The sequence below is a fragment of the Myodes glareolus genome, chromosome 19, assembly GCF_982192425.1.
Source record: "Myodes glareolus chromosome 19, mMyoGla1.1, whole genome shotgun sequence".
In the NCBI taxonomy this organism is placed as follows: Eukaryota; Metazoa; Chordata; class Mammalia; order Rodentia; family Cricetidae; genus Myodes; species Myodes glareolus.
In genome coordinates, this window is record NC_142044.1 from 64,107,790 (window position 1) to 64,130,766 (window position 22,977).

The 22,977-nt window shown below is 48.7% G+C and overlaps 1 protein-coding gene across 3 annotated transcripts in view; it reads left to right on the forward strand.

Moving 5' to 3' along the window:
* Slc4a8 (solute carrier family 4 member 8) overlaps positions 1 to 8,970 on the forward strand; it is a 74,799-nt gene extending 65,829 nt beyond the window's left edge. For 2 of the 3 annotated variants that reach the window (XM_087899307.1, XM_087899308.1), the window contains 3 exons: positions 1,251 to 1,342; positions 2,711 to 2,806; positions 3,902 to 8,970. In XM_087899307.1, the coding sequence (XP_087755433.1) occupies positions 1,251 to 1,342; positions 2,711 to 2,806; positions 3,902 to 3,914 (201 nt within the window). In that variant the 3' untranslated portion in view covers positions 3,915 to 8,970. The remainder of the gene's footprint in view (positions 1 to 1,250; positions 1,343 to 2,710; positions 2,807 to 3,901) is intronic. The other variant, XR_015735709.1, reaches the window with a different exon arrangement.
* Positions 8,971 to 22,977: the final 14,007 nt, after the last annotated feature.

Genomic DNA, 22,977 nt, shown 5'->3' on the forward strand with positions numbered 1-22,977 from the left:
CAGCTGACCCCCAAGCCCGCCTGTCTCTCCTCCCAAGCGCCAGGGTTACAGGGATTGCTGCCGTGCTTGGCTTTGTCTGTGGGACCTGCTGATCCAAACTCAGGCTCTCACACTTGGGCCACAAGTGCTTTGCACCTCAGCTGTCTTCCAGACACCTCGTTACTATTTTAACAACTTGTTTATTTGGACCAAATCTAACAAAGGACCACCCACACATACGTTATAGTACGCCGATTTCCACTTCACATCAGCTTAGAGTTTTCCTTCTCCTTTCTGCTAGGAAGCTGGGCTTTGACTGCAGGGCATCTCTCTCATCAGACAATTCTTGCTATTGTCTTCTTTGGCAACACTGACATGTTCTTCTGCCTCTTGTGTTCCTAATGCTGTGACTCTTTAATACAGTTCTTCATGTTGTGGTGACCCCAACCATAGAACTATTTTCATTGCTACTTCATAACTGTAATTTTTCTACTGTTATGAATTGTAGTGTGAATATCTGATATACAGGATGTCTGTTATGCAACTTCCCAAAAGAGTCTCGAGCCACAGGCTGAGAGCCACTGCCGTAGAGGCTTACACTTAGGTTAATTGTTTTCCAATACTGTCCCATATGTACTATTCAGTCACCTTGCTCTTGGGAGGAGTCAAACTTGGGGAAGGACCTCGCTCTGCAAATGTGAGTGAAACTGAAAACGGCCAGGAGACGCTGGGTCTTCCTGGTCTGAGATGGAATCATAAGTTAGGGCTCAGTAAAGAGACCACCGGAATGGCCACTCCTTGGCTAAGGGAAGGCTTTACTGTGGTAAGAGAGAACATTCAGAGGCATCTGGAAGAGTCCAGAACAGAAAGAAAAAGAAGCACACTGAACATAACCAGAGCTATCTGCAAGAGAAGTGAGAATGACATGTGTTGAACACACACACATGCACGCACATGTGCGCGCACACACACGCACACATACGATGAGGAAAAACCTTGCTGCTACATAGAACAGGTATCAGGGAGGAGGGAGGCCTGTGACCTGCTGGCAGCTAGCGACTACAGGTACACCCACTGGCCATGACCCTTTCTGGCAGGCAGAAGCCCACTTCACAGGTTCCTGAGAAATGTCGGCTGTGAGCTTGGAGCAACCCTGTAGTCCAGCTTGAGCTGAACCAGGCTCATTCCTGGCCATAGGCATGGCCTTTTGGTGTTCGGGGAGTTAGAATTTTCTTTGGCCCTGACAATAATAAGGTCCCCTTTTCTTCCAGGAGGCTGAGAAGATGTTGGACATAAGGGGTGATAAGTTCCCGCTTGAAAGCAGGAAGTTGCTAAGTAGTCCTGGCAAGAATAGCAGCTTCAGGTAAGCCCCCAAATACCACAGCTTGCTGCCTGATTCCTGCCACATCCTGCTGCCATTCTGAGGAGCCGAGCAGTTGGCTCACCTTGTGGAAGCAGCTTTCCATTCCGCTGTGTTCTGAACGCCTGCTGCGTGCCCTGCTTTGTAGGGTTGGGAGTCAGGGAGCCAGTGTCCCCAGTGCCTCTGCCATGTCAGGGTGTACAGGGGCTTTGCTCGTGTCCCCGTCAGTCTTCACAACAGTCCTCTAAGGGTCATTAGCTACTTTGAACAACTGAGAAAGCTGATTAGGAAATGTGCCAGGGTTACAAAGCTGCTAATACAAGTTCAGGATTAAGGCGGGACCTCTCTGCTTCTCAACCCTGTGTTCTTCTCGTCCACTTTCCTAAGGTCAGTAGGGTACATTCTTATTTCCAGGGTGTCCCCAGCCTGGTGGGCATGTTGTGCCTGCACTGGGGTCTGACTTTGCGGACAGGCAGAGACAGTCCCCTCCAATGTGGGTTATAGCATTTTCAGTTCAGGGAGTAAAGAGGACAGTGACTTTGAAGTCCAGACAAACCCTAAGTTGGTGTCTCAGTCCCTTTCTCTACCAAACTCATTCCTCTCCACAAAGCACAGGGCACCAACTGCTCCTGATGTCTGTGTCTGTCTGGGAGCAGCATGCCTAGGCTGCGGGAGCCTGGAGGTGAGGACAGCGGGAAAAGGAAGGAAGCCTGATGGCCACCACCCCCAGATCCCCGGGATTAGCTGTGATTTAGACTGCAGATAAAGCAGGACATCTCATCTTTGCTCCCTGAGAAGGCGTCTGTGTGCTGTATGGGAGAGACATCAGCTCTGATGTCTGACAGCGAAGCAGGATCATGGCTCCTTTTCCCGTGGGATGCCATTGCTTCTCTTTGCTTTTCAGAAGACCAGCTGGCCCATAGATGGCTCTAGCGTGGTCTGGGGTTTCCCAGGACCAGGGGCTGTGTTTAGGGTCTTGGTTCTGTGCAGTTGTTTAACTTTTGATGGACACTTGCTCAGAAAGCTTTGGGTTTTACACCTTCAAAATGAGTATTATGATTATTCATCTCTGTCACTGTGATTGTTAAGCTATTAGAGTATGGAAGTCTTTTGTAAACTATAATGAAAGTGATTCTGTTATGTAAATGAGGATGAACAAGAGTGCCGGCCACACAGCACCAGCCCCACGGGCGCGGGGGGGGGGGGGGGGTGTCAGCAGTCCCACCTTGCCCCTCCTGCCCTGGCCTCTCCCGGCTGCAGACAGACGCCCAGCTCCATGCTCAAGCCGCCTTGTGGGGTGATGCTCACGGGAAACTAGGGTGTGTCTTTTACTTACATGTTTGATATTCACTGCTTAAGCTTTTATTTCAGATGTGACCCCTCTGAGATTAATATATCAGATGAAATGCCCAAAACCACAGTCTGGAAGGCTCTCAGTATAAATTCTGGAAATACAAAGGAGAAAAGGTAAAGAGAATTCTAATTTTTCATTTTTGTTTACTTCTGACTTTTGAAATGGCAATAGTGTTAAAGGTAAGATGTATGTTATTTGTAGGATTGGATTTGCCTAGTAAACAACAAAACTACTGCTAACTGTACAGTAAGAGAAATAAAAACAAAAAGTTCCCAAGTATTTGAAAAGGCAGGCTGTTCTGAGCTGCCCGTTTTCTTCGGTCCCAACAGCAGGCTATAATTATTTTGGAATGTAAATTTGCTTTATCTGTTTAGTTTCTTTAATCCACTTGGAGAAAGTTTCTCATTTCAGAATCTAAAGGATTGTCTTGATTACTACAACCACACAAACTGGAAAATTGCTGAAAGCTTGTTAACACTAATAAATAATATAATAATAATAATATTGGCTCAAACTTTAACCCACTTAACTTAGGTTCTAAAATAAGAATTTTGCTAAACATAACAGTTTTCTTATTCTGCAAAGAAATTTCTCTATGTCATTTAACAATAGCATAGATCAGTTTTAATCAAATCATTAAAGAAAATGAAAGGATCTTTGCCTACATTAAGGAATGCTATGTATATAAGTTACAACTTTAGCCTAAACACCACTTACATTTAAGTCCTCAGATAAATGAAGGCAAAAAAAATGTGAGTCTTGACACAGATAACAGGTTTGTTAAAACAAACAAGCCAGGACCCGGAATGCTGGTCCTGCTCCTACTTCCAGGCTTAGCTTGGCATTTTGCCGCTTCTGGCATTTGACTTATTGGTAAAGTGAGGGTACTAGTGAGGTCGCGCTGGGGAACAACCGAGTGCTTCCCAGGCCCACAGCTGCCAGTGTGTGCTGCCACTTCTTCCCTGAATGGGTTAAAATAGATCTGTGTTCAATGCGAGTGAAACACAGAATCTTCTTCTCTCAGAGGAAAATCCAGGCAGCTGTGGAAATGTATAACACATGTGGTTATTTTTAGTTGAGAACTAGTCTACTTGTAAATGAACTTAAAATATAGCTAGATCCAAGTTGTGGTGGCGTCTTCAAAGTATTGTGTTGAGAGCAGGTGCTAGTCATGTGTCCCTTTGTCTCTCTGTGACATTGTTATCCAGCCTCTTCAATTGAGACTCTGCTGGGGTGGAAGATTTGGGCCACGAGGTGCCTCAAAGAAGTTCTGGTTTTCGAGAAAATGGTGAGTCTCTCGCAGAAGAAGCCAGGCTGAGTCAGGCCCTGTCATTGGTCATCTCAAAGCCATGCCACACGGAAGCTTTCAGTCGCTCAGTGTGCATTGGAAGACATTCAGCTACCCTCATACCAGCAGCCAGGCACCGGCAGGGCCACCGGCAGGACGACCTCCTGTTGCTTCCTCTCCTCTTTCTTCTTCCTCTTCAGAACTGCCACCATTAAGGAGCCAGCTTCCCATTTTTCAGACATTTTCTCCGATGCTCTCTGCTGGCCTTGGGAGCCACATGAGTCTTTTCTGTCATTGAGGATTCCTTCATGAGATCCCTCTTCATGAACAGTGGCTTGGGGTGGTGACAGAGAGGCTGGAGAAGGGGGGCTCCTGGGCTGTTGCCAGTTGCAGGCTCACGAGCAGCCTCCATCCCATCTCTACTTGGAAAGGGGTGCTGGTCAGACCAAACACTGTAGGAGGTTTGCTGCCTGAGATTGGCCATCCGAGCATCAACAGTGGCCACCACCAGAACTGGCAAGATGCCGCTGACCTGGGGTCATCCGTATTAATTCCCAGAAGCAGTCAACATGATGTCACCAGACCTTTGGAAGATGCAGGGCCAAGTGTGAGAACAAGAGTTTAGCTGACTGAAGGAAGGCCTCAGAGAAGTCAGCAACCTTAGGGGACTGAACATCTTTTCTTGGGTTTCCTTGAAAATAGAGAAAGAGAAGGAGCCTGTGACTGATGTGACCAGGGCCAACTTCTTAGCCTGGGGTTTGGTGTCAGGTCTGTTCTGTAGTAGTAGTTCTTTGTGAGTCAAAAGGTAGAAACCAGGGTTTGTTGTTGGCTGTTTGTGGGACTGTTTGACATTCTGCTGCTGTCTCTTGAGGCTATGTTGTTACTTCACCCTGGAGAGACACAAGTGCTCCTAGACATCTCCTTAACTGCCTTGGTAGCGAACACCATCACTCAATGGACCAAAACCGCCTTCAGCCCTGTGGCTTTCTTGTCACGCAGATTTCTTTTGGTTGACATAAGTTCTGCATCTCAGATGTAAAAATTCATGTTAAGAAATGAATTGTAAATGGTGAAGTCAGTTTGGGCGCTTGGTTTAAAAGTATGTGAGTGATTTTTCTCTTCTGTATTCTATAACTATCATCAAGGGTTTGGGCCCCAGCGCTCATAGACCCCCCCTTCCTTTGTGCACAGAGAGTGACTAGGAAGCTGGTCATGCTGGCTTTCCATCTGCATCTTTGTCCACAAGACCTCCCCGTACACAGTGTATGCTCTCTTTCCCTGGTGAGGACACGCTGCGCCGTTTGCTGCGCCGTTTGTTGCGGTTTGCACCCTCAGACTCTGAACGCACACTAAGGCATCTGCTTGCTCTCTGAAGGTGTTTGGTGTTGAGGGACTCTGTGTCGCCACCACTTCCCTGCCTGTGAGGACCACTGTCCCATTGACGCAAAGATGATGTTCAAGATATTTAACAATTGGTACAGGACAGACGCAAGCCAGCAGAGCAGATACCCTTTGTAAAATAGTGGCAGGCATTGCTGTTCTGTGCCTGGTGGATGAATGCCACCCTACTTTCAAATCCTGACATCCTCTGAGACAGGAGTTTTGTTCCTGGTTTGTCTGATCTCTACGCACAGGAGATCTCTGTCCTGTTTCAGCAGCAGCCCTGACGTGCTCTCAGGTACTCCATACTGGAACAGGCAGGTTCTACAGAAATCAGTGGGCATTAAAGTCTCTGGGAGCCAAATTTTCCGAGCGGATCACTTCAGGGCAGATCTAATCATTGTAACCTTTCCCAGCTGGGAATGATTCTGAAGCAGCCTGTCGGTGGGAAAACTTGCTTGATAACTTCTTGGCTGCTCTTTTTCATTGCATTTGTCCCCTGGGAACATCCCCTTTTGTCCCCTGGGAACATTCCCTTTGTCCCCTGGGAACACTCCCTTTGTCCCCTGGGAACACTCCCTTTGTCCCCTGGGAACACTCCCTTCTTTCTTGCCTCATCTTTTTCCTCCTGTATTTTCATGCAACTTTTTGTGTAGGGAAATTGGTGACTGCTTTACCTACTGTTCTGGCCTCCGTGCACCCAAGAGGCAGGCGTGTGAGGTGCCCATCTTGCACCGAAGACAGTGGCAGTGTCGCTGAGGACAGTGACTCTTCCCAAGCCCTGATGCTCGTTCGCCCTGGGAGGTGGGGGCTGTCTTCGTTAGCCCTGAGCAATGCAGCTATGGGACCTCTGGGTTTTTTTTCTCACACCAGCGTTTGCTGGGACCAGAGAAGTGGTCATCTGTTCTCTGACAAGGGCAGCTTTTAGCTGCCAGCCAATGTCCTGACACGCTGGTGCTGTCCTGGCAATGTGACCAGAGTGGACGGAGGCAGAGACTCAAGAACATGTTGGCAGTGAAGCCTTGGCTCTAGAGTTCCTAAGGGGCTGGGTTGCTTCCTGACGACTCTCAGGGAGAAGGTGAAGACCTGAAGAGATACACTGTGTGGTTGCCGGTGTGTTTGGTTGCAGCTTGGGTAGGGTCAGGGGGCCGTGTGCTTCACCACCCACGGCCCCGTCCCAGGTCTCCTTCACTCATGAAACCTGCCTTTTTTGTAGATAGAAAGTGGCCATATCTTCCCCAAAGACAATGTGAATAGTCATAATTTCTCTTTGTTGGTGATGGAACTTTGAAATTTCTTATAAACGTTAGATACAAATCTGGCATCCACTAAGTCCCCAGCCTGCCCAAGGCTGGGTCAGCCTTGCAGCCTCTCTGGACTGTCTGTGGTCTGTGCTCATCCTGAAGGACAGTTCCTAATCCCACTTTATCCTCCACCTGCCAGCTCTCCAGACTCCTTTAAGTCAGGGAAGCAGGGATTGTCCTTGTATCCTGTCTAGTGATTCATCGTTTGTATACTGAAGCGTAGGATTGGTTAGGGTCTAGAACCCCTGGGTTTTTTTAATCTTTAATGAACATCAGAGACACCATTATCATATTGTCTCCCCTGTGACTTTGCCAGTGTCTTTGAAGGTCTTTTGCAAGAGTGACAGTACCTTTGCCTAGGACTTTAACTGTATATGTGTGGGTGTTTGTCTACATGTATGTCTTTGTACCATGTGTGTGCCTGGTGCCTGAAGAGAGCAGAGGGCATCAAATTTCCTGGAATCAGATTTACAGATCTTTGTGAGCCTCCGTGTGGCTGCTGGGACTCATACCTGGGTCCTCTTGACTGTGGAACCATGTCCTCAGCTTCCTGGGCGCTTAAACTGTGGGGTCAGGCCAGTTTCTCTCTCGTTGCCCTCACACCCTTCAGGTTTCCAAGCCCCATCCTTGCTGGACATTCCCAGGCCCTGCGCTGAGTGGCTTTCTCTTAGTGGAGACCCTTCAGCCGGCCCTGGCTAGCTGGGCAAGACCTCACCCGTGCTCCTGCCTCTTCTGCCTCAGCTTTCCTGGAACCCTTTCTTTCTCTCCTTCAGCTCTTCCTGCCATTGTTCAAGTTCCTTCTGTGGAAAGAAACATGATCAGCTCCTGACAGCACCACCAGCTGAGGTGGCCAGGACTTCGAGTTCGGCTGCTGCTGCCTCTTGGAAAAGGACCTCTATGGTTATGTTCTGACATGACCTGTTGAGGAGCACCCAGTGTTCCTAAGCTTCCATGTTCGTCTGTACTGATCCCATGACCTGTGGAGGAGCACTAAGCGTTCCTAAGCTCCCATGTTCATCTATACTGATCTACATTTTGCTCTAAGCAGGAAAACACATTCAAAATTGAAATAGAAGCAAATTTTCTGCTGTAACTATTTTTAAGTGGTTATTGGTGCCCCCTCTGACACTACTGCTCTGAGCTAGGGTCTCATGTGTAGACCAAGCTAGTCGGCAGCTTGCAGCAGTTTTCTTACCTCCCAAACGCTGGGGTTCCAAGCATGCGCCACCATACCTGGCTTGCCCTTGGTCTTCATAGCATTAATTATAGAGAATGGCTGACTGACCCAGTCACATTCTTTCTTCAGTTACCTTTTCTGTGGCCAAAAATGAGGATAATTTTCATAAGCAAAGGAGGTGTGAAGTAACCATCGCTGTTCAGAGTGTGTGCGAGGAGTGAAGTCTTTTCAGTAGCCGTCGGGAGTGAGCCGTCCAGACTGGGTCGTTAGAGGAGATCCTGTGCTCAGAAGAATGGAATGGGTTTGGTCCTTCCGAAGAGAGAAGGAATAGTGCCCTCCCCCAGATCTAACCCACTTCCTGCATCAGTGAATACGGAGTGTTTCCCCTAGCTGTCCATCCCCCCACCCTCCACAGCCTCTTCGTAAACCCAGGCACAATCAGCTGGCCTGGGCATTGCTTAACAGGCGTATGGGCAACTTCTCCAGCAGGTTTTTACTTGTGTGATTGCGTTGGAACCTGAAGCACTAACCTGAATGTGCAATTGATCCCTTTCCACTCCTGAGATGCTAAGCCTGCCTCTTGCCTCTTGTTTGTCATTGGTTAGAAGTGGCTAATGGTGTCCGTGGAGAGCAGGGCAGCCTTCCCACAGAAGGGGACTGATGGTGTCCGTGGAGAACAGGGCAGCCTTCCCACGGAAGGGGACTGATGGTGTCCGTGGAGAACAGGGCAGCCTTCCCATGGAAGGGGACTGATGGTGTCTGTGGAGAACAGGGCAGCCTTCCCACAGACAGGGCAACTCGAGGTGCTGGTACTTTCCCCTCCTTTTCTATGTTCTCTCTAGTAGGTCTCATGCAGAGGCAGATATTTTTGTTTTAGAGATTCCAAAGTCTATATTTTTAGTGTAAGAAGTGTACCCTCACCACACTCCATGGCGTAAATAGAACTGGGAATAAAATGTGTCATTGTGATTATCCCATAGCAATGTGTGTTAGAAACAAGACTCCCCCCCCCTTTCTGGTCTATGACTGGGGCAGGTAACTGTGACAATGTATCTCTTAGCCCTCTGCCTGCCCACATTTGTGTGTGCTCACCTCTCTGGGCGACAAATAAAGTCTGTATAAACTGTTTGCTTTTGTGCTGTTTTTTGAGCCTGAGTTCAGATTGTGTGGAGAAGATTCATGAAGATAGTGGAACAAAGGATTGCGGGGGGGGGGGGGGGGGGGGAGGGAGTCTGCCAAGGGTGCGGCAGATGGGGCTTTGCTGGCTCTAAGAGAGGCCCAGTAGCCTCTAGAATCCTTACAGCTGAGCCACGGCACAGGCTACTGGGCCTCTCTTAGAGCCAGCAGGAAAGGGAAAGGGCTATTTTGAAGACACCCCTGGGCTATGAGATCAATATCTAAGCACTACCCAGTGCCTCAAAATACAGATTTTAGAATCTGGCTATTAAAGGTTGGTTCTGGGAGAGTGAGGGGCACTTGGTTACTTTAATTCTCAAACTTCACAGTTCAAGGGTTAGGGACAAGGGGAAGATGGACATGGTGGAGTAGGAACAGAGCCAGTGGGGGAGTGAGAGAAAAGGGGATGTGGGGAGCCAGGCAAGGATACCCGACTGGATGACAAAAAACTCATCCCCTGGAAGCATCCAGTGTGGATATTCCGAGAGGTGAGAGTCAGTCATGCTGGACCTGCAGTCTGTAGGCTTAGGACTCCCCAGTTCACAGACTTTTGCTGTCTTTTGGCTGTTTTCCCAACTCCTCCAGTGTGCGCATGCCCTCTGCCTACTTCCCAGGCTGTGCTCGGTCTGTGCTGTGTAGTGCTAGTACTGGGGAAGCTGCGCTTGCAGGCACAGCCAGCTCTGATGTCGTGAGCTCCAGAGGGCGGGAATCATCGTTCCATACCCAGGGTTTGGGAGTCTATTAATTGATAAGTTGAATGTCCTTGAGAAGGACCTGGCTTATAGCAGTGGAGAGAACTGATAAACACAGAGGTTGGGGGTTCCTAGACTAATTCAGCATTGATTGCATCAGGTCTTTGCTGCATCTTCCTTTTTTAGCTTCACTGTTACAAGATGGCTCCTGAAACTAGTAGGAGCTACATTAGCCAAGATCACTGCCACATGCAAGACAGGCAGTCTTCCCGTCTCCCTTTACCTCTCTCGTCCTCTCCACCTCTCATTTAAATAATGAGGAGGACCCTAGAAGCAGCCCACACAGCACTGGTCAGAACTGGATCACACATCGCCTCTTAAGGGTGATCACAGGTCAATTTTATCCTTTGGGGTCAGTACTCATCTTCCTGACATGTTGTGTTCTAACACCTGTACAGAATCCACATTCTACAACAAAGAATAAGCTGTGGAGCCCAGGAGACCTTCTCCCGTAGTTGGAGAGATGCTCCAGGGAGGGGTGCAGATGCCGGAACTCTCCAGTTGCTCCCGCTCTGGAGCATGCTTGAACGTCAGTCACCTGCTAGCATGCTCCACCTTTGCCGAGAAGCAGTACTTGCTGCCAGGCTTCACCTCCAGCTAGCTTGTTCCCACCCAGTTCTAGAATGTTCCCCCTGCATTTGAGCTCTTGCCCAGACTCTCACAGCCTTACCACCTCCAGATCCTTCCAACTTCAGCCCCCGCATCTCCCAGCTTCACTGTCTCTGCACTTCCAAAATGATTACCAAGCCTGACAATGCTGTGGGTCCCCACTTCTTGTCTTCTTTTTTTTTTTTTTTTTTTTTTTTTTTTTTTTTTTTTTTTTTTTTGTAGGCCACAGTATAGGGTCCTGAAAGCTCGGGAAGAGGAGAAAGGTGTGTGAAGCAGCAGAGAACAGGGCTCAACAGTTAGGAGCACTTGCTTTTCCTGCAACCCACATGACAGCTCACTGCCATCTGTAACTCCAATTCCAGGGAATCTGAAGCCCAACTCTGGCCTTCACAGGGACCAGGCATGAAGGGGTGCAGAGGCATCCATTCAGGCAAACACCCAAACTCATAAATAAAAGATTAAAACAAAAGCCAGAAGGCATGGTTGTAAAGGACTGTGATTGTCAGTTTCCTTCAGGGGGGGCAAGAGCCTAAGAGATTCAGTAACACTGTGTTCAGTTACCTTAGTCATAACCAAAGACAATATTGCCTCCTTTCATTTGGTTGATTTTAATTGTAGGGGTACACGGGCACATGCTTGCAGGATGCTACGCTGCCCACTCGCCCACCACACATGCTGTGTACGCTGACCCTTACTGTCGGGTGTTTCTGATAGAGGGAAGCACCTGTTGGGAGGCTGCGTCCCTCAGAAGACCCCCCAGCCTATAGCCATCAATTCAGCAGCAAGCCTGCCTCATCTCTTCCTAAAGCCAGCTGACTTGGGCAGTTGGCTCCAGCGGTGCCTGACTTTCTTCACCTGCGAAATGGGGAAAGATGATTCTACTGTCCACAGCCAGTGGTAGAGGCAGAGTGAGGGAAGGGGGTGCAGCATGCAAAAGCTAGCTCTTTTCTGTGTTCCCCAACCTCCTCCAGCCTCAGCATGTCTCCCCCATCTTCTTGCCTTTTGGCATTGTAGCTGCATGCTGGATTGGCCTCCCTGCCCCCGAGTCTACTCCGGGAAAAGGGGTGGTCAGCACTGGGACTGGCTTCTGAGTGGTTTGCACTATTCATAAGAAGAAAGAGACCTTGTTCAGGCCTCTTGGGATATACATGCTCTCCAACTTAGGGGTCTAGCTATCACCTGTCCTGTGGGGTCATGGGACACTAGTTCCCCGATTTGGCAACACTTCGTCTGGAGGGAAGAAGACCAGTGAGCAGGTTTACCAAGTTCCTACAGGTCAGTGACTTCTGTTACTATCCGAACTCCAAAATCCCTCTTATCAGCTAGGGAATCACAGTGAGCTGTCCTTACCAAATCCCCAACAGTCAGTCACATGGGAAAGACAGTGCCAGGCTTGACTGCCCACTCACTTGCTTTTCATGAAACACTGAACTGTGAAGTCTAGCATCAGTTTGGGGTCTGTCTTAGTGTTCTATTGCAGTGAAGAGACACCATGACCACAACAACTCCTATAAAGGAAGCATTTAATTAGGTCTGGCTCACAGTTTCAGCAGTTTAGCCCATTGTCATGGTGGGGAGCACGGCAGCACACAGGCAGTCATAGTAGTAGAAGAAGTAGTTGAGAATTCTACATCTGGATCCATAGGCATCAGGAAGAGAGAGATGCTGAGAGTCCACCTAGTGACAGACACACTTCCTCCAACAAGGCCACACCTCCTAATCCCATTATAACCCTAGGAAGTCATCATTCTTGCTGAAACCACCACAGGGTCACTAGGGCTTCCCTGCCTTGCTCCAACTCCAATAATTGCTGTCTTCTTACTCAAAGGCCTCTCTGGCTTTTTGTGACCCACTGTTCCAATGCTGAAGACTTAACCTGGCCAGTGTCTGCTGTTCTGTGTGCTTCAATCATTCTAATCCAGTGTTTGCAGTGTGTGCAGTGGGCACTGCAGATGAGGGCCAGTGTCTGCAGTTCTTCATGCTTCAGTCATTCTGATCCAGTGTTCACAGTGTGTGCAGTGTGTGCTGCAGATGAGGGCCAATGTCTGCTGTGTGCTTCAGTCATTCTGATCCAGTGTCTGCAGTGCATGCAGTGGGTGCTGCAGATGAAGAAAATGGTGCTCACCATGATGATTGCACAGCTGAGTAAAACCAAGGGTGGAGCCTGGTTTTTGTCAGATCTGTGCTCTCAGCTTCCACTCTCTGCTAACTCCAAAAGGCTCCTGTTCTGTTTTTGTGGGGGGTTTGTTTGTTTTCCAATTTGACACAAGCTAAAATTATCTGGAAAGAGAAATTTAAGTTGAGAAAATGCCCCCATCAAATTGTCTGTAGGGCGTTTTTTTTTCATTTTTCTTTTTATATTAAAAAATATTTTCATAAAATATATTTCGATCATGTTTTTCATTCCCTCAACTTTCCCAGATTCTCCCCACTCCCTATCCATCCAACTTTATGCTTTCTTTCTCTGTTTTTCTCTCCCAGAAAAGAAAAACAAAAAAACAAGAAACAAACAAATTCAAGAAACACACATACAAAAGGACCCCACAAAAACAAAAATCAAAGATGCTAAAGACCAATAAAACAAACAAACAACAAAAAAAGCAAAAACAAAATGAAACAAAAAGTCTTCAAAAATACCAGTAGGGCATTTTCTTGATATAAAAGGTGGTGTCACCTGGACGGGTGGCCCTGGGTTCTGTAAGAAAATACGCTGAGCAAGCCAGGAAGAGCCAGCCAATGAGCAGCGTCCTCTGTGGTGTCTGCTTCAGTTCAGTTCTGGCCTCCAGGTCTTGAGTCCTGCCCTGACGTCCCTCTATGACAGGTTGTAACGTGATATGCTAGCCACAAACTCTCTCCACAGTCACTGAAGACAAAGCAGGATAGTTCTGACTGGATCCACATCTTAAACATCTGATAGAGAAGGGACGAGAAAATGCTGGAGAACAAAACACTAAAGAGAAACAGTTGGAGAGCATCCCAGCTCCATTGCCTATAAATAACAGAAGTCAAGAAATCAAGTTCTTACTCTGGAATGATCGAACAAATTCAAATAATAAAATATATGCCCTGTAAGCATCTTTTACAAATGCTGGACATGCGATTTTCCCCCCTTATGATCAACCAAGGCTCAATTGCTGCTCCCAAACAATCTAGCCGATCTTCCCCAGGACAAAGGGCGCCAGGGTATACCGTAAGGGTGCCAGAAAGCAAAACACTGATTGGGTGTCCTGGCAGTAAATGAGATAATTGTGGGTGGCCAAATTGTTACATTATAAACCACCACCTGCCTCACTCCCCTCTGGTCTCACCGCGGCCAGGCCTCACCGTGAATAGTGTGATCTATTCAGAGATCACTGGAGAAACAGAGAAACCCAAAGCGCATGTTTAAAAGGAGCTGCTGAGAGGAATAGAAAAGAGACTCAGAGTCCTGGCAACTGGGATGTTCTCAACCTATAAAAGGGAACATCAGAGTCCTCAGAGGACCTGCGATTGGACGGCACCTGCAAATCAGTCCTGCGGGAAAGGGTCCTTTCAGAGCCAAGGAAGCCAAAGAGGAGCTGGGAGCCCAGAGGTGGGAGCGCAGGGAGGAGGTTCAGAGAACACGGTGCGGAGGGATGAAGAATCCTGGGTCAGAAACCACTGATCAGAAAACGGAGTCATCTGAAGGCCTTAACTGCTGTCCAGGACTCCAGTGGCAGAGATATTTTGATGTTTTGATATAGTATGCAGAAGGTTTGACGTAGCAGGGCCAACAAAAGGAGAAGTGTGACAGGAACAGGACAGATGGAGACACAAGGAAAAAGCAGACCGAATCCAAGGAGCAACTGGACCTGGGGAGCAGGGTAGGTGGAGTGAACAGTGTTTCAGTACCACTCACCTGAGAGGAAACACTCTAAGACATGATAAGGCCAGATTATCTCCTGGGCAGCTGACTGCGGGACCCATGCCTGTGCCCGTGTGCGCATGCAGAGGCCAGAAGGCAATGTGATACTTTCCTCTGCCCCTCTGACCTTCTGTTTTGAGGCCAGCTCTCACTGGAGCTAATCACTCGGGCTAGCTGGCCAGTGAGCTCCAGGGATCCTGTCCCTGCCCATTTCTGGCTTCTTACACAGGAGCTGGGGATTTGAACTCACTATTTCTTGCTTTTAAAGCAAGTGTTCTTACCCACGGAACCATCTCCTCAGTCTCTAGACATTTTTGTCTTTTAAAAATTGTTTTCTTGGAGGCAGGAGGGATGGCTGGGCAGTTAAGAGCACTCGCTGTTCTTGCAGAGGACCCTGGTTCAGTTCCCAGCACCACCACCTTTAACTCCAGTCCCAGGAGACCCGGCACCCTCCTCTGGCCTCTGCAGGAGCCAGGCATCTACACACATGCAGGGAAAACACATCACACACAAAAATCCTTTAAAAATCTGTTTCCTTAAGATTAATAATCACCGGTCTGGAGATCTAATTCAGTAGAGCTCTTGTTTAGCACACATATAACTCTGGGTTTAATCTCTCGTATTGTCAAGAAATTATTAAAATCATTTAAGGTGTGTGTGTGTGCGCGCGCGCTATTCATGTATACATGTGCCTGTGTGTGCATATATGGCGGTCAGAGGTCAACATGGGGTATCTCTCTCTATCACTCTGCACTTTATTTTCCAGACAGGGTCTCACCGAACTTGGAGTTCACTGATTGGCTAGATTGGCTGTCCAGGAGCCCCTTGGACTCTCCGATCTCTGCCTTCCAACACAGGAATTACAGGTGGACACCAGCACACTAGGGTCCATATACATTATTTTGCACAGCGAATGCTTTACCTACTCTGCCATCTCCCCAGTCACATGTTTAAAATTATTACAAATTAATGGAGCTCACTATAATGTTTCCATATAAGCAAATGTCACACATTACCACACCCACTGGCCCAGTACAAGGACCTTATGGCCAAAGCTGTCCAAGAATGCAGTCGGTGTCTTAGTATGGACCATGTCAGCGCTGGGGTGGGGGGCCACCAGGGTGCTCTAGGTGTGGAAGAGCAGACAAGGGAGTACATGATTCTCTGACAGGAAAAAGAGGTGCTGCAGACAGACAGCGTTTCCTGGGAGCTGAGAGATGGGAGGGTGGTGATGAAGAGTGGGTGGGGAACAGATGTCTGAGCTGAGAGGAGGGAGCACATGGGTGTTGGGAAGAGAGGGTGGGATGGATGAGGCTGTCTGCGTCTGAGGCAGAGCAGGTGGGTGAGGGTCTTGGCATTCACATCTCCGTTGCTCTTGGCTGGGTCTCTGGATTGGATTCCATGAGAGCCAGGTTAAAAACATAGGATTCCACAGGACCAGAGGAGGGTGCTACCGCGAGGGTCCCCGAGCCTGCCTGCTACTGTACCGCGAGGGTCCCCGAGCCTGCCTGCTACTGTACCGCGAGGGTCCCCGAGCCTGCCTGCTACTGTGCTTTCTAGGCCTCTTTACAAGATCTTGGGGCTGAATCATGCCCTCTTATGAGCATGAGAACCCTGGTGACAGCTGCTCAGGCTCCAGTTCCATCTCTGCCATGCCCACATGGAACAAGACCCTGCTGCTACCATCATCTCTACCTCCCACAGATACGCTGTGCCAACCCACTTCCACCTTGCCAACACCCCTGTGTGGGGTGGCATTGGCTTAGTGGCCCTCAACACAGCAGTACCCTGATCCAAGGCCAGAATCCTTTTCTGCCAGGTTTCAGGTACCTTCTACCTGTGGATTCTTTTTTACTGGGGGCAGTGAGCCAAAAGGGGTTTCACCACAAGTCAACAACTGCCTACAAGACCTAGTTCCTGGAGAAGGTGCCTAAGTAGTGTGACCCTGGCCACTGACTTCCTCCTCTGGCCAGTGGCCAGGTCCTGTGTGGAGTGGGGTTGCTTCTAGGAAGTGTCAAGGGCAGGGACAGCAATGTTGCCTCTCTCCTTTTTAAAAACACCAGAGTGTGGGTGCTCAGTGTCCACCCGGTGCCGGGACAGCACCTGGACTGCAGCTCCCCCAACAGCTCACTGGGCTGTGCACCTGACCCTGAAATGAGGAAACTGGGGCTGAAAGTGAAGCAGCTTGGATGCCCATGCACAGCAGGTGACAGAGCTGGGGTGCCAGCTGAGGCCTTTCTGGGCCCCAGGCACAATCATGTTTCAGTTCACCGTCCTGGCAAGATCTGTTCAGTGTGTTTTCTAGGCCCCAAAGACCCTGTGGGATCTGAGTAGTTGGCTTTGGTCACGTCTGCAGGGATTGCATTGATGCCATTTTCACTGTGTCACATACTGTCCCCTGTGCTCAGGACACACTGGGAAGGGGTGTCAGACATGAATATGAATTAATTGAGGAGGGGGCTAGTCTTTTTTAAAAAATTTATTTTGTGTGTATGGGTGTTTTGTCTGCATATATATGTGTGTGTGTGTGTGTGTGTGTGTACACACACACACCATTGGCATGCAGTGCCTGGGGAGGCCTGTAGCCAACGTTAAGTGAATCCACGAGAGCCCAAATAAAAGGATAAGCAAGGTTTATTAGGGAACTTAGAAATAACAACAAGGTAGAAAGCTGCCATGGTCTTCGTTCTGCCCTGGGGCCAATGGATGCAGTGATCTGACCTTCTCCCACCACCATACAGGAGAGCTAGAGAGCCCCATCCTCTTCCTTATCATGCCCACATAGAAGCCACTCCCTAAAGGCCAGTATCCCAAAATTATTGGTGGAATGGATTTCCACAACACTGGCCAGAAGAGGGCATCAGATCCTCTGGAACTGAAGTTAGAGGTGGTTGCCGAGCCATCATGTAGATGCTGGGAATCAAACCCCATGCTCTGGGAGAGAAGCCAGTGCTCTTGACTGCTGAGCTGCCTCTCCAGCACCAGGAGATTGATCATACTGATGAGGACTGGCTGATGAAACCTTCCTGAGGGATCACACCTGTGCCATGGTCTTGGCTAGGGAGGAGTTGGTAGATTCCATGCTGGCTCTGATCCTGATGCCACTCGCTGGCAACCTCCATTTCTTTCCCAGGGATCCAGTTTCCTTTGCAGTATAATTGCAGAGCTGCGTTTAACATGGCTCCTAAGCTCCATTACAATTCCAACATTCCATGAGTCTAGGTTGAGGGTGGGAACCAATCAGCAGGCTTGGTCCTGGGGGTCAGAGCCGTACAAGTGTGACAACTGCCAGAGTGGACAGGTGCATCCTGGGAGTCAGTTGAGGGAACCAGAGACAACCAGAAGTCTCCAAGCAGACTGGAGTCTGGAATCCAGCAGCTGAGAACCTGAGCCCTTAGATTCCCCCAAACCTCAAAAGAGACCGTTTAGTGCTTGTGACCCCGTGTGGCCCCTAGCGCTGACATACTGATGTTGATACAAAGTGCAGAGTGTGTGACCTTCAATATCTTGTCTATAGAACACAGCTTCATATTATCACAGGGTAGTGGAATCAGCCTTTAATGAGCTATTGGAAAAATCTAACCAGAGGAAACCTGCATTATGGTACTGTGGGAAGAGACCGCCAACCCCGGCCGTTGTACCGACCTTGTAGATCAAATGGATCTGTCCAGCCAGCAAGGCCCCCACCAAGGAAGGAGAACAGGAACCATAGAGGGAAAAGGGACCAGCCTCGGGCTCCTATCACGTGGTGTGCACCATGGCTGTCTCAGCAGCTGCCCTGGGAAGGGAAAACATGGCATCCCTCGCCCCTCCCCTCTGCAGCAGAAAGTGGGGCCTTATTCCGCTGACCCTAGCTCCAGGTTCCCCTGACTCCCCTTGTAGTCCTTGCCTGCTGGACCCCCAGCTCCAGCTCCTCTACACATACATGTCAATCCCTCCTGGGACTGAAAGGCACGGGGATGTTTTTGGCTAGACATGGTTTCAGTTAAAACATGCCATTCATGGAGTTCTGTGTAGGAGGCATAATTATTCCTATTTTATGGATGAAGACATTGAGGCTCCAGATGCTGAGTAATTTCCCCGAAACTGCACAGCTAGAGTGGCTGATCTGACTCCAAGGCCCTTCTCTTGTGAACGAGAGAGGGGGCTCAGTAGTTCAGGGCACTGGCTGCTCTTGCCAAGGACTGGGTTGGGTTCCCAGCACCCACGTGGCTCTTAACTGTGTAACTCCAGTTCCAGGGGATCCAGCACTGTCTTCCCCCTTCACAGGCACCAGACACACACAGTGCACAAGCATGCTTGTAAAATAGAACTAAAAGAGAAACAAACAAAGAAAGAAAAAAGAAAGGAAAAAGAGGCTTTTCTGACCTCCCAGAGCCTCCGAGGCAGCTTCCCTTGCTTTCTTACACTGGCTCCCCAGGGACAGGATTTCTCCTTGCTTTCATTCCTGTAACATTAGGAAAACGGCTATTTTTTCCATTATCTAAATATGCAATTATTTCATAATATTAAATATACTTTTCCTCACTCTGCTCCCTCCCTGCCCCTGTTAAGCAGCCTCTCAGGCATTCCCAAAAGAGGTTCTTGTTTGGTCGAAAGCATCACCCCAGCTCCCTAACACCCCTTTATACGAAACATCTGGATTGTTTGCCTGGGGACTTCACCCCAGCTCCTGGCATAAGACCCCTCCCCAGGGAGGGTCAAGACCACTCCCAGGGGCTATCTAAACTGCCCCCCAGAGAATGAACATGTGGTCTCCGGGGTTCATGTGGTCTCCCCTTCTCTCTCTTCCCCTCGCCATGCTTTCCCAGGGCCACTCGGGAGTGCTGCATTAAACATGGGCATCTTTTATTCAGTCTAATTTGGTCTGATTGGAATTATTTGCGTCGCCAGAGAGGCTCCTCTCTAAGAGATATAGCTAACAGTTCTCACCACCCCCACCCCAGCTCAGCTGCAGAGGCCAGAGAGATGCTTCAGGGCAGAGTGGTTCCCTCTGGGGGAAATCTGTATTCCCCTAGACTCAGAGGAGCACACCCTGAAAAACAGGGAAGAGCCAGAGTCCCAGGGTGGGGAGGCTTAAGAACCTCTAAACTGGACACATAAGCAACATTCAAAAGAATAGATCTGCTCAACCCCCAGGAGGGGACACTGGCCCTGGGCCTCCCTGCCTCTCCTGCTCTCTGGGTTAGAAAGCATCCATAGTCTCAAGAGAGTAGAGTCTGTTCATTCACCAAGCAGAGCCCCCTCATTCTGTGAGAGGCACAGGCATGACTCCCTTCTCAGCGACCTTCTTCACACAGTGAACTCTTGAAACTGAAGGTTCTGCTTTCTTCTCACAGTTAAGAACATTCAGGGCCAGTGGGTCAGTCAGTGCTCTCTCTCCTGTCCCCCGAGTCTCCTTGTCAGGTTTGTCATTCTCAGAACACAGAATTTAGCCTACACAACCGTGATGGCCAATCCGCAAACCACTAGTAGTATGTGGCTGTTTTTTAGCTTAAAGATATATGCCTGGGCTTAGCGATTCATGCAGGAGGACTACAAGTTTGAGACTAACCTGGGCTACATGGTGTCCGGCTAGCCTAGGATACAGAGAGAGAGAGAGAGAGAGAGAGAGAGAGAGAGAGAGAGAGAGAGAGAGAGAGGCTAGGGATATAGCTCAGTTGGTAGAGTGCTTACAATAGCTTTTAGGAAGCCCTGGGGTGGATCCCAGCACCATAGTAGAACCTGGGTGCCAGGGCCAAAATTCTAAAAGGCAATCCTGGACTAGAATTTCTGGCAGTTAGATTAAAGCCAGCATTCTAAAGGAACTTGTGAAGTCAGTTCCCCTCTAGCAAAAGGAGCCTTTTCCCTATGACTGAGACAAATCATTACCTGTGGTGCCTATTAGTGTACCGAAGTGCGTGCTGGCCTCTGAGCTCCTGCAGAACCACAGTCCCAGCGCAGCCTTCTAGCTTCTCACCCTACACTCCCTCAGTTCATGGGCTCCCCCTCCCCGCCAAGTACCCATTCCCCTTATAACCTTGCTATTTATATACTCTCTCTCTCTCTCTCTCTCTCTCTCTCTCTCTCTCTCGCTCTCTCTCTCTCTCAATTGCTTGCTCACTCCTCTTCCTTTTTCTCTCCCTCTCTCTATGTTCCTCTCTCTTTCTCCCTCTCTCTCTGCTCCTGCTTCTCTTCTGGCCAGGTCCAGCCTGCAGCTCTCTCTCTCGGCTCTGGACTCGCCCAGGTCCAGCCTGCAGCTCTCTCTCTCGGCTCTGGACTCGCCCAGCTGTCTGGCTGCTCTCACAGCTACTGTCAAGACCTTCCCTTTAACATCCCATGGAGCAGTTTATACACAAACAGAATAAGAGGCCTGAGGACAAATTCAAAGGAGCCACCACAGTAAAAGGCCCAGTGGCTTGCTGTTTGAAGGGAGCTGTTAGCATTTGGGATATTTCCTCCTCGTCTTTTCCTAACCGGTACTTTCCACACTATTAAAATCACTCAGTGTGTGTTATTTGAACCTGGATTTTTTTTCAGCCTTATGGTGTGTTATTGACAAAAATCAAATATGCAAGGTATATGACCTAATGTGTTTTTGCTGTTTTATTTAGAGACTGTGTCTCACCATGTAGCTGAGGCTGGCCATGAACTCAGACATCTGCCTGCTTCTGCCTTCTGAGTTCTGGGATTAAATGTGGGTGTTGTTATTTAAACTATGTAAAGACATGTTACATTTGTTTATGTCACAGAATATTTAACTGTGTAAAGGTATGTTACATTTGTTTTGTTGCATTTGTTTAACAATGTAAGGATGTGTGTTTAATTACGTAAAGATGTGTTGCATCTGTTTCACCTTGCCTGCCTAAGGCACCTGATTGGGCTAATAAAGAGCTGAATGGCCAATAGGTAGGCAGTAGGGGGATAGGTGGGGCTAGCGGGCAAGAGAATAAATAGGAGGAGAATCTAGGCTTGAGAGAAGGAAGGAAGGAGAGAAGGAGGAGGAGAGAATGAGGGAGACACTTGAGCCAGAAGCTAGGCAGCTGCGGCCAGCCAGCCACAAGAAGCAGTGAAAGCAAGATAGAAGAAAGGTAAGAAGCCCAGAGGCAAAAGGTAGGGAAAGAGAAACAGGTTAGTTTAAGTTGAAAGAGCTAGCCAGAAAAGAACTAAGCTGGGCCAAGCATCCAAACTAATAAGTCTCTGTGTCATGATTTGAGAGCTGGTTGGTGCTCCAAAAGAAAGAGCCTGGTACAGGGGAGTGCCACCATACCTGGCTCCACTTAGTGTTTTTATATTCATATGCATTGCAAAATAACAGCAATCTCCAGCTAATTATCATATGACACCTTGTTAATCATTATATTTTGTAATTTTGGAGGGGGCTGGAAAGTGGTCTCAGTGGTTAAGAGGACTGGCTGCTCTTCCAGAGGACCCAGGTTCAATTTCCAGCACCCACAGGGCAGCTCACAACTGTTTGTTACTCCAGTTCCAGGGAATCTGATGCCCATTTCTGGTTTTTGAAAGCTCCAGGCATGTATGTGGTTCACAGACATAAATATGCAGGTGAAACACCCATACACATAAAATAAAATAAGACAATTGTGGTAACAACATGGCTTTATTTTTAGTTGTGACGTCACTGAAGATCGTTTCAAGGCTGTGAATGTCGACCCGTTGAGGAGCCTTTGCCCAGCATGTGTGAGTCACCCCCAGTACTGAAAAAAAAATCATTACAAAGACCCTGTAAGGTCTTAAGTAGTCCATATATAGTTCTCAGGATGTCCATATGTCTAGAAATGAGCTCAAGCTGGACTATAGGAGGATTTCCGGTGGTCTGATGAAAGCCAGCCTTCCTCAGGAACCTGTGAAACCAGACCTGCCAAAAGGAGTCATTTTCCTCACTGCAGGCAGAAGGGGCATTGGCTCCACTGGCATGTGTCTATGGGTGCATGCTAACTTGTGCCAGCTCCCCAGTCCCTGCTTACAAACACTTGCTGTACATCTCAAAGTCTACGCTAGCATCCTGGCCCCCCCTCGGATCCCTGCCCTTTGTGCCACCTGGCCCTCCCCCGGCTCCGCTCACTGTTTCTCTCGCTGTCTCACTCCGACTTCAACCATCCTCCTGCTCTCCTGGACTCTTCCAGATGCCTCTGGCTATTTTCTCTCTCTTACCCACAATAAAAACCTACCTTTAACCACACCACAGAGCATCATTTTGGTGGTTTCTTCACTGTACCTCTTGCATACACACACAGCAGCTTATTATGGGATATTTCGTGGCTCATGTCACTAGTTCACCAGAGTGGGCCTCTGTCAACATTGTGACAAACACTTTTTGGCATAAAGGTTTCTCTGTGTATCACATTATTTCCTTAGAACAGAGATTCTGTAATGAGAGTTATTGGCTTGAAGGATAAGCCAATTTGTAAAGCTCTTGGTTGGACTGTCTGCCTAAACCACCAACCAAACCCTCACAGGGCTGAGCATGCTCACTATGCTAGGAAACTTGTGGATTCTGGTTGGGTGATGCTGGTCAATCAACTTTGAGAGGATTTCCATGGCCCCACCAGACTGAACTCTCAAACCCCTCCCCGGCAGGGGGCCCAGCTTCGTCATCATCCACCAAAGTTGAACAGCATTTCTACCAAGATGCACAATGTTTCCCAAGCCAGAGAAAGATCCTGGGCTAGGACTCCTCCAGGCATCTCAACTGTAGAAAAGTATGTGTGGGTTTCC